Source organism: Psammomys obesus, unplaced genomic scaffold (assembly GCF_907164565.1).
Source record: "Psammomys obesus unplaced genomic scaffold, mPsaObe1.curated_primary_1811, whole genome shotgun sequence".
In the NCBI taxonomy this organism is placed as follows: Eukaryota; Metazoa; Chordata; class Mammalia; order Rodentia; family Muridae; genus Psammomys; species Psammomys obesus.
The window spans coordinates 25,309,473-25,320,884 of record NW_026596046.1 but is presented as its reverse complement, the minus strand read 5'-3'; the positions used below and the strand labels follow the sequence as shown (position 1 = coordinate 25,320,884).

The following is an 11,412-nucleotide window of genomic DNA, read 5'->3' as shown; positions in this document are numbered from 1 at the left end:
ATCTATCTATCTATCTATCTATCTATCTATCTATCTATCTATCTATCGTTTTTTTTTCAAGACAGGGTTTCTCTGTGTAGCCTTGGCTGTCCTGGACTCACTTTGTGTAGACCAGGCTGGCCTCAAACTCACAGAGATCCGCCTGCCTCTGCCTCCCTGAGTGCTGGGATTACAGGTGTGCGCCACCACACCTGGCTCCTATATTTATTTTCTGGTACTCAGTTTGGTTCTCCTTCCCCTAGCCTACCCCTACCCCCCCGCCCCCCGCCAAAAAAAACCCAAATAACAGTTAACAATGCTATGGTGTTAATGTGCAAAATGAATATGTAGTCTGGATGTGGGTAGCACTTAACAATACGGAAAATTCTGTCTGTGTGGAGCTCACCATCCTAAGTCTAATCATATGTCATTGGTGGTAATTTCTAATCAGGGACTTTTTACAGCTCAAGTAGGCTAAGTTTTAGTTATTAAGACAAAAAGACTGAGAAAACTTAATAATTCCTACTGGGCTGCCACTTGGGGGGGCATGGATGAAGTTAGGAACAAAAAGGCCAATTCTTCTCCAACAATGCCAACTTAGTAGTTTTCTCTTAATACTTAAAATTGCTAACTAAAGCAGGAAGACTACAGCTTTCAGTTCTGATCTATCAGGGCTATAAGGTACTTTTTACTAACCATGTGGCAGAAAAAAGGTGAGTTTGGTGGCTAGGGAGCAGGGCCTCAATCATGGTAAGCATTCCATTACTGAGTCACCTCGCCCTCCCCCGCGCCTCTCTGTCTCCTTTGTTGTACTGGAGGTTGAACCTAGGCCTCATGCACACTGGGTTGGCCACATTTCCCAGTCCTATTACTGTTCTTATTAAAGCCTTAACTTGGAAACTTAAACTTTAGTTAACAGAAGAGTTAATTTGGGGGAATTATTTTATTTTTTTTGTTAGTTCTATATGAATTAGAAGTTAGTATTTAAGGAGATGCATGCAAGGTGGCACAGGCCTGTGATCCCAGCACTCAGGGAGGCAGAGGCAGGAGGGTCTCTGTGAGTTCGAGGCCAGGCTTGTCTACAAAGTGAGTCCAGGACAGCCAAGGCTACACAGAGAAACCCTGGCTTGAAAAACAAAAACAAAAAAAAAGTTAGCATTTATCTATTTCATATTTAAACTTTTGCTTACTACAATGAAAATAATGTCCCATGGTTGCTCCCATAACTTGTTTCCATTTTCCTTTGAATTTCAGAAGTGTCCACTATCTGGGGGAATGTTTCAGATTTTGTGGAACGGCAGCTAACTATGCACAAGGTAGGCTTTTTATGCTTCGATTTAACACAGCAGTCCGAGAGAGAGCTATTTCTTAGGTAGGCTTGCCTGCTTTTGTTGGGAGTTGTGATGCAGGGTTTAGAGCTGTTCTGTTTTGTCTTCAGCTTTATTGTATTAGAAGTCACTCCTTTTTATTTTTTTATTCTCTGACACATGTAGGATTTGTAGCAATCTGGATATTAACCTTAGGCAATGCATCTTTAGTGACAGGGAGAGCACAGGTTGCTCAGTCTGGGTTTGTGTAAAGAAACTAGATGAGGTCTATTTATAGCTGACAGTTCCTGGAACAGATGTGGAAGGGTATAACCCTCCCTGTTCTGCTGTTTTGCTGGGAATAAGTTGTAATTGGAATATATAAATCCAGAAACTAAATTCAGCCAGTGTAAAATAAGAAACTTCCTATGGTTAGACTTTTTCTTCAGGTCGAGTCTTAGAATTAGGTAGGGATTTCAGGAGGAGCTTGGAGGCACTTAGGAAGCTGTGGAAGTTTTATACCCTACTCACATGTCCTGACTATGACAGTGGGGGTGAATAAACTCTTCAAACGTATTTTGTCTGGTTTGGAAATTTGAATTATTTATCATAATTTAAAATTGGCAGAGTATTTGTAAAATACATTTTCTTGAAAAGCCAGCAGGCTTAATGAAATTAGTCTTCTGTTTTTGCATGTGACCATGGCTGCAGCCCATGGTGGGTTCTCCCCTTTACATGAAGTATGTATGCATGTCCTGGCCACCAGAGACTCTAGCTGTCTCCCTTCATCCCCCCCCCCTTTTAAAAAGCTGTTCTTGTAGATTTGAGTTTGTAACCATTGGTGTACAATATCTTTAGGGTATCAACAGGTCAACCAAATTTGAGGTCAAGAGGTATTGCCTTGGATGCTGGTTTGTCTGTTTCCATTTCATTTTATCTACTTAACCCATTTAATTAGTTAAAACACAAGACACTGGCCTTCATTATGACACTGTCACAATACACAATTGTATTTGCTCGTATTAATCCCTCCACTGCCCTCTCCCACTAGTGAATTCTCTGACTTTAAATGGCGACATAAAATCAGAGAGTAAGAAAACTAGTATTTCAGTACATTGAAAATGATTGGCTTTATGTCATACAGCTTAGGGCAGGACTAATACTTTGTATAGATTTGTAGAAGCTATGGTGCCACAAACATTTTCATAGAAACAGCGCACTCACAGAGGTTACTGAATCTTTAAGCTTAAGCTTAAATCGTCAGTTTCCTTTAGGCAATTGGATGATTATTAATGGAGCCATGTGTGTTCTTTTTGTCTTCTTTTTTTTCTCTCAGGGGGTTCAGATTTCAGGACTTGGGACTTTCACTTTCACGAGGCAGCAGCTTGAGATGGGAAACAAGAAGTTCATTCTGGTGCAGAGGCCGGTGTTCATCATGGCGGAGAAGTTAGTGCAGACCCATGGACTGAAACAAAACAAAGTATTTTCTCCTGGTAAATCATTTTAACAGTTGGGATTTTCCCAGAAACTTACTGGCCTGTGGAGACAAATGGGGTAAAACTTGCTCAGTGTTGCATTACTTTCTGGTTTGAGAGGTTGGTGTTTCATAGAGTACTTATGGAACAAGGAACATGGAACAAGGGAAGGAAAATTAATGTCTTCCTGAAGCTCATTGTGTTTACTTTGAAAATGTTAAATATTTATTTTAACATGTGTGCGTGTGTGTTTATGCCACAGGCTGTGTGTGGAAGTCAGAGGACAACCTATGGCAATCATTGCTCTTGATCCACCATATATGTTCTAGGGATTGAATTCATGTCCTCAGGCTTGGTGGCACATGCCCTTACTCTGAGTCATCCTGCCAGCCCCTGGAGTCTACTTTAGACACTAGTAACTTAAGATACAGGCATGGTGATACCCGAGTTCATTTAAAAGCAATGCAACAAAGTTCTACAGGCTTATACTCAAGTTTCAGGTTCTAAGAATTTGTAAGTGGCCATAAAGAAGAGAAATCTAATTTATGGTCTCTGGGCAACAACAACAATAACAACAAAATCCTTGTTCAGTTATCTGTGGTAAAATGTCTTTCTATGGTGTATATAAGCTAAATTATTAAAAATTAAAATTTAATAATGCTTCATTTAATGTATATTAACTTAAAGGTTTTTTTTTAACACCCTAAAACTGTTCTTTCTTCCTTCCTTTTCTCTTTCTTTTTCTCTCCCTCCCTCCTTTTCTTTTCTTTCCTTTCTTTCAGAAATTTTTATAAAGGGCCAACTCTATAGGCTCTAAGACTAAAGTGGCAAACAAGACAAATGTACCCATGCTGTATTACTCACTTACATCCAGCCTCAGCGTGTGGACTTTACCATCCTCGCCATGGCTGGTTATCCACTGCTGAGGGCTTAGTGCCCAAGGCCTGTGTTCTTTTAGTGTTCCTTAGTCTTCATTTGCATTACAGTCAGATGTGGTTAAAGAGAAATGGTCTACCCTTGGCAGAAGATGTAAAAAGCTTATAATTTTCTTTAAGTTAACTCTCTAGAAAATTTATTTTCGGGGTAGCTCTCTTTGAAAAGGAGAAAGCAAGCCAAGTTTCCAGGTACAGTGGCTCATCCCATATCCCTGCACTTGTAAGCCTGAGGCAGGAGGATTGCCACAAATCTGAGGCCACCTAAAGCTACAGTGGGTTCCAGCCTGGCTGGGCCTACAGAGTGAGACCTGTCTCAAAACTACCAAAACTACCAAACAAGCAAACAAAAACAAACACCAATAAACTGTGCTTAGAATTTACTTTGCCTATATTCAATATGGTGGGTTTGACAGTTTCAGCCATTCACCTTTTGTTTCATCAAACAGTACGAAAGGAAATCAAGATAAAATGGCCTTCTTTAAAAAATACATTTGCTTTAGAATTAAGAGTTTATTTTTCACCTTAGATCTTGCCTCATAATCTTAAAAAGTAGTTTAGATGTATAACTCATTTTTTTTTTTTACAGGATGTAGAAATTTCAGAATGAAGTAGTTCAAAAGAACAATGCTGTCTCCATCTTAGATTCAGAGTTAAAATTATTCACTAGTAACTAACTAGATAACCAAACACCTTAGAGTGGTTTTTTAGTAATCAGCGAGACGTGGTTCTGGCTTTGAGACCCTCAGGCTTTGGTGCCCCACAAGCAGCCTTGGTCAGAACTGGATCAAATCTGATGCATAGTAGAGCATGCCTGTCTCCATCTGGGGAGGTTTTGCCAGTGGAAAAGCCAGGTCTCAGAAATTGTGTGAACACAAGATTATGAGACAGAATGACCCCTGTTAGGAACATTCTGGGCACTTCATTGTGGCCAGGAGTGATGACTGTGGCAAATTGGAGGGACATAATTACTACAAAGATAGTAGGTAAAGACCACATGTGTGATAATGAAATTAGGGTTCATCCTCTGGGAACTGCTGACAGGAGATGACTGAATGGGAGCTATTTCAGGTGAGAGCTGATGGGACCAGGTAAAAGTGGGGGAGGTTATTTAGAGTTGCTCGGATTTCCTGCTGGGAGAAGAGTGAATGATTGTGGTTATGGATAATGTAGCAAGCTCATGTTGAGACATGTTGAATCTGGCCTTGTCCTAGAGATGTTTAGACAGAGGTGACCCAAGAACTTAGAAGAGATGTGGAGAACACAGATCTAGGTTTGAATAGGGTTACCTAGGTGAAGATATAAAGAAGCAGATGAAGAGAGAGTCCTGTGGAACAACAAAATCTCCCAAATCAACAACATATAAAAATCAAAATGGCCGCTCAAGCCCCCCTCAGTATAGTTAGGAATAAACGAAGAGGGAAATCAGAAAGTAGACCAAGGAGGAAGTTGGAGAAGCATGTCATGGCTATAAGAGAAAAGAGGACATGATCAACAGGTCCATGAAAGTCATGAGAGGACAGATTTCCAAGTATCCACTGGCTCATCCACCATGGGAGAAAACATCTTTCTTGACATAAGTGGACTGGAAGACTGACTGCAGAGATGCAATGGGCTATGGGAAAGCAGGCAATCCAGTCTTTGGTTTTATGAATCACACATTAAAAAGAAGCAGACGGAGGTGGTGAAAAATCAGTGTTCATTGTGCAGGAGACTGGGCTGATGTAGTGAAGGCCACATCCCGTTGAACTACTAACTCTTATCATACAGCAGTAGCGGGCATTTGAAAGAGTAATTTGTGTTAAGCAAATACTTGGAGTGTGCCTCTCTGGGTCTTGCTCCTCTGCTAGCAGACCTTGTTACTGCTATTTGTTATGGTCATCTCTATCCTCTCTGCTGCTTACTTTTTTCTCCGATCTGTGGACCTTGCACAGATTCTACACCAGTTTCAGTCAAATAGATCCTTGCTTCCTTCAAGGTAGATACAACCTCATTCATTTGCCTTGTCATTTAAGAGTTCTTTGGGAAGGAAAAGCTTTCTGCATCTTGTCTAGTCTGATACCTCTGTGTACGACTTATTTTCATGAAAGATAACTTCTAGGGAAGGTGGCTAACTTTTCAAACATTTAATATTTACAAATATTTGTAATTATCTAGAGATGATATGGCAGCTGGAAGACTTTCATAAACACTGCTGCAGAGTATTCTGAAAACCTCAGAAAACTCTGAATAGAATAGGAGTCTGTCACTGTTCTGCACCCTCGAGAAAACTAAATTCCTCTTTAGATTATTTAGATAGGCAATTATTTTCATTATAAGCAAATGCATTATACTTTTCAGTGAACTTGTGCTGATTAGCATCTTTAATGAGCAGTTATCTTCATTGTCTGCAATAGCATTACAAGTGTAAGGAGAAATATGGACGATTCTGTTTTTTAATATCAAGAGTCAGGTAATTATTTAAAAGTGTGTGTAATATGCTTTTGTTAGAGTCTTCATTATACATCTCTTGTATAAACTCCTTCCCCTCCCTCTGTCTTTTTCTTCTCCAGGTGATATTCCAGTTGTCCCGCTTAATTTTGTCATGATATCATTGGAGGGGCCGTTTAACAGGGATACCATAGAAGGATGCGTTAAGGAGACACTACTCTTTTTATCACGATCCATTTCCATCAAGCAAAATGTGGAGTTCACATTCAAAGGAATTGGGGTCCTTTCGATCAGAGACAGCAAAGTGAAGATGAGGTTTTACAAGGACTTCCTGTGTGCGATGGATGGGAGCGGCACCTTGACCAAAGCTCTTGCAAATGTAAATTGTTTTTTTTTTTTTTTTCTAATCTTTGCTTGTTCCGTTTCTACTGCTGTGATAGGACAGCATGACAAACCCATGAAATGGGTTTGGTAGCTCACACTTCCAGGCCACACACCCTCAGAGCACGGTCGTCAAGGTGGCAGGAACTTAATGCAACTGATTGGATCACACCACAGTCTGCGCTCTGGGGCAGTTGACCAACGCTAGGGAATGGGGCTGCCCACTTTCAGTCTTCGTTTTTCCACATTAATAGAGGAAATGAAGATGGTCCCCCACAGGCATGCCAATAGGACATTGAACTAGACAGGCCCTCATGGAGACTGCCTTCCCAGGAATTCTACATCAGATTAAGATGGCAATTAAAATTAGCCATCACCATAATCACTCTTTTCAGTCTGGAGTTCTGAATCAAATGTGGGTGTGCTGTCATTAAGAAAGTCTATTTGGGCAGAGTGCAGGGAATCTTATGAAAGAAGGGGGAGATAGAAAGACTTGGAGGGGACAGGAGCTCCATAAGGAAAGAAAAAAAAAATCTGGGCACAGGGATCTTTTCTGAGACTGATATTCCAACCAGGGACCATACATGGAGATAACCTAGAACCCCTGCACAGATGTAGCCCATGGCAGCTCAGTGTCTAAGAGGTTTCCCTAGTAAGGGGAACAGGGAGTGTCTCTGACATGAACTGAATGGCCTGCTCTTTGATCATCTCCCCCTGAAGGGGGGAGCAGTCTTACCAGGCCACAGAGGAAGACAATGCAGCCACTCCTCATGAGACTTGATAGACTAGGATCAGAGGGAAGGAGAGGAGGACCTCCCCTATCAGTGGACTGCGGGGGGGGGCATGGGTTGAGAAGAGGAAGAGAGAGTGGGTTTGGGAGGGGATGAGGGAAGGAGCTACAGTTGGAATGCAAAGTGAATAAACTGTAATTCATAAAAAATAAATTAAAAATTTAAAAAAAGAAAGTCTATTGGATAGACATGGTGTCACACGCCTTTAATCCCAGCACTCAGGAGGCAGGCAGGTATCTGTGAGTTTGAGGCTAGCCTGGTCTGCATAGTGAGTTCCAGGACAGCCAGGGCTATGCAGGGAGAGACCCTGTCTTAAATCTCAATGCCTCCCAAAATATCATACAGACAAACAAAAAGATAAAAGAAAAAAGCTTGTGTTGACATATTTTAAGTGACAGTTTTCTCAAGCATGTGGAAATGTGTGCGTATAGATGGACAGTTCCTTGACAAATAAGGTGAAGAGCTTCAAATTTTGAGTCAGTTCTAACCAAGGAATGGACAAAGTAGTAGAAACTCAGTTTTGGACATTTTTATAGCACCCTATTACCAACAAAGTTCTCCTGGATGCATTATTTCGTCTGAGTCTCAAATTACTGCAAAAGCAGCACTGTCTGATGATCACCCTGATCTTCCAGGCAGAATATGGAGGTTCAGAGGTCATATTGTGAAGTTCAAGTGGGTTCTGATAAAGCTAGCAGAGGAAAATTCAAGCCCAGAGTTTATCAGCACTCAGGTTTTGCAGCTTCTACTATTTTATCTTAAGAAAATTTTACAACGAAACTAATTCAAGCCAATGCAAACCTATTTCTAAGCTTTTCCTTTTCACTTTATTTTTTATGTGTTTTGCTGGCATGTTTAATGCCCATGGGAGCCAGAAGAGGACACCCGATCCCCCGACAATGGGGTTCCAGACAGTTGTGAGCACTGTGTAGGACTGAGAACCAAACCAGGGTCCTCTGCAAGAATAGCCAGTGCTTTTAGGTGTTGAGCCATTCTCCTTCCAGTGTAATTTTTAGTTTTTGGTATAGTGTCAATATATTTCATAACTGTCACCGTCATGGTTAACCACTAAGTAGCTGGCATGGTGTTCATGCTGTTAGATTTAGCAGAGCTTAAAGAGGCAAAGAAATAATCAGTAGCATTTATCCAGGGGTTAATGTGCCTTTTGTACACCTCTGGGTACTAATAAAGATGACAGGAATTAATTGAATCATTGCAACATCCCATTTAGCTGAAGCTTGATTTATTTATTTATTTCACAATGGAAAGATTATGAAAATGGTCTGACTGTCCATTTCTCCCTTCATGGACCTCTGCTATGGAGTTTGAGATGGGGCGGTGTATAAGGAGGCTCTTTCGAGTTTTCCACACAACCTTATTTTAAAGTGATATCTACAATAGCTCTTGGTTGTGTGCTTTTGTACACATTTCCATAGAGTACTCCACTAAGATCCTGCAAGGCAGCTCCAGTTGTTACCCCCACAAGCCTAGTGCCTGGAAACATAGGAGCTAGCAGTGTGCAAGGGGACAAAAGCTCACTTGACTTCAGGGACCTCTGAACAGCATAATTTTTGAGTCCTGTGGGTCAAGAGTGGAATCTGAGCTGTGTTCATCACTTGATAGTTTCTGGATGTTTGCTCACTTTCTAAAGATGTCTAGAAGGAGCTTCAACTCTTAGGGAAATTTTCAAAAGGAGTAGAGGACTTGAGAAAAAGCAGTGTTTGTGGAACTGCTTTTCAGCTTCCCAGGTGAATTTTGATGAAGGAGGTCACTCCTTACTGGACCTTAATGCAAACAGCACAATGGTATAGCATTGTTTTAGAGGCAGCCTGCAGTGTCTTGGTCTGTTCTGTGTTCATGGCTTGGTGTAATCTCTGTCTGTGTCCTCCAGAGGCCTGGCACCATGGACTCTGTGATGTCTAGAAGAGAGGGCTATCGAAAGCGTCCCAACAGTGCCCTAGCCTTTCCAAGGTAAGTGTTTTGCTCTGTGGGTTAATCAGGCACCAGTTCTCCTTGCTTATTAGACAGTATTTTTTCTCTAAACTATTTTTCTCCTCTTCTTTTCTCTGCCTTCATCTCTGTTTCTCTCACCCACTTCCTTCCCCCTATCTACCATCTCTGTGTAAGCTCCAAGAATTTATTGCATATATTTTTTGTTGTTAAATTTTAGAAAAATGAACCCAAATGGCCACATGTGCCACTCATCTTAGTTCCTGCAGTATCTGTAAAACTCTCACCTGCTAGGTTTCTTCTGTTTTCTTTCGCTTCCTCCCACCCTAGCCGGCACAGCTCCTGTCTAAGCACCGACTGTTAAGACTGAGGATGCTGATGCTACATCCTCAAGAGGAAGATGGGTGTCCTTGGGGGCTGCTGCTGGCAGTGCTAGTTGTAACAATAGCAGTAGTATCTGCTCTTTAGACGACTGATCAACCTTTAGGTGCTTTATCAATAGCACTATAGTCAGTCTTCATTATAATTGTTTAATATATATCTTGCAGTTTTCTCTGGGAATAAAATAGTATGCTACTACGAACACTGAAAGAAGAGCCCAGGAGGCTTGAGTTTTGTTTCCTGTGGCTATTACTCATAGCTGTCACTGTGTGCTCTGACTTTTTATTTTTCTGAAATAGGGTCTCTTTGTGTAGCCTTGGCTGTCCTATAACTCACTCTGTATACCAGGCTGTACTGGAACTCACTCTGTAGACCAGGCTGGCCTGGAACTCACAGAGACCTGCCATGTGCCACCACTGCCTGGCATGCTCTGACATTCTTAATCTTTTAAAAAATATTTATCTTTATTATTTTTTAATTGTGTGTACATATGTGCTGGTGTCCTTGGAGGCTAGGGGTATCGGATCCTCCCAAAGCTGGAGTTACGAATGGTTGGGAGCTTCTTGACGTGGGTGTTGGGAATTGAGGGCAGTGTGAGATCTTAACCACTGAACCACTTCTCCAGACCCTATGTTCCTAATCTTGATTGCCATGTCATTGATGGCCATTCAGCTCAGGAGAAGAAAACTTGGCCACTATGAGCCAACTTCCTAGACTAATGTTTTTCTTAAATATTTTGCATCTCTGATATCCTATTGTGCTTAGGTTTGGAACAACGCCCTCCTAGAAGAGCTGGATGACACATGTCATAAAAAGCAGAGTGAGCTCGGAGAGGAGCTAGTCCGACCTCTGCATCTTGTAGATGAAATAAATATGCCCACAGAGCTAGTGAATGGCAAGGCTAGAAGGAAATGGCTACTTTGCTCCTTAAAAGTCAACCAATGCGTTCAAAACATTTGTGATTTCGTTGTTCGGGAAGACACATTTACCTGTCCTCTTTGATGGTTTTGCATTGGTTAATTAGTGTGTGGAGTTGGGCGTGCCGCTGGGTCGTGTGTGGCGGCCCGAGGAGAATTTACAGAAGTTGCTTCTTTACATCTACCATGGGTGTTCCATGGCTTGCTCAGGCCCATCAGGCTTGAAGGCAAGTGCCTATAGCTATCGAGCTACACTAATGGGAACCTTTTTGGATAATTTTTTGATTGGCACATTCTAGGGGAGTTGTTAGTGAATTCTATATGTGTGAGACTATTGAAATGGGTATGAAGAATCAAACACTCAAATGATAGTTTGTTTTTGTGAAGTCTGGCCCTTGAGTTTACTTAGAGGCACATAACCTCACTTCAGTGGGAGTGCCCTGAACTCACACCTGAGACCAGAGAAAACCTTTTAACTGCACACACCAACTGGACACTACTTTCCAAAGCAGCTCTTTGCAGGTCCTTCCTTTTATTTATTTATAAATAAGTAAAAGAAGATGGGTAGACAGAGAGAAGGTGGAAGGAGAGAAATGGTTACTGTAGGGCTCAATCTGGCTATCAGGCTATGATTTTTGTGACCTTAAGCCAACAGATGTAGAAAGAACAGAAAAGAAAAGAAAAGGAAAAAAAAAAAAAACAACTAAAGCCAAAGGGGGAAAAATCTATTGAAGTGTTTAAGCAATATCTGTATATCAAGCTCTTTTGGGGGGCCCTTGGTACAAGGGTATGTGGTCCTGGCCAGTTCCCAGATTTGGCCTCAAAGAGAGAGAGAGAGAGAGAGAGAGAGAGAGAGAGAGAGAGAGAGA

General features: G+C 41.4%; 1 protein-coding gene and 1 long non-coding RNA gene across 2 annotated transcripts in view; one reads left to right on the top strand and one right to left on the bottom strand.

Moving 5' to 3' along the window:
* Ccdc81 (coiled-coil domain containing 81) overlaps window positions 1-11,412 on the top strand; it is a 34,943-nt gene that overhangs the window by 3,796 nt on the left and 19,735 nt on the right. Inside the window, exons 2-5 of the mRNA XM_055623711.1 lie at window positions 1,234-1,295; window positions 2,623-2,779; window positions 6,246-6,502; window positions 9,187-9,266. Coding sequence (XP_055479686.1) covers window positions 1,234-1,295; window positions 2,623-2,779; window positions 6,246-6,502; window positions 9,187-9,266 — 556 coding nt within the window. The remainder of the gene's footprint in view (window positions 1-1,233; window positions 1,296-2,622; window positions 2,780-6,245; window positions 6,503-9,186; window positions 9,267-11,412) is intronic.
* The window catches only part of LOC129688750 (uncharacterized), a 23,435-nt gene continuing 14,420 nt past the window's right edge, over window positions 2,398-11,412 (bottom strand). Inside the window, exon 2 of the long non-coding RNA XR_008721980.1 lies at window positions 2,398-2,751. This is a non-coding gene — a long non-coding RNA (uncharacterized LOC129688750). The remainder of the gene's footprint in view (window positions 2,752-11,412) is intronic.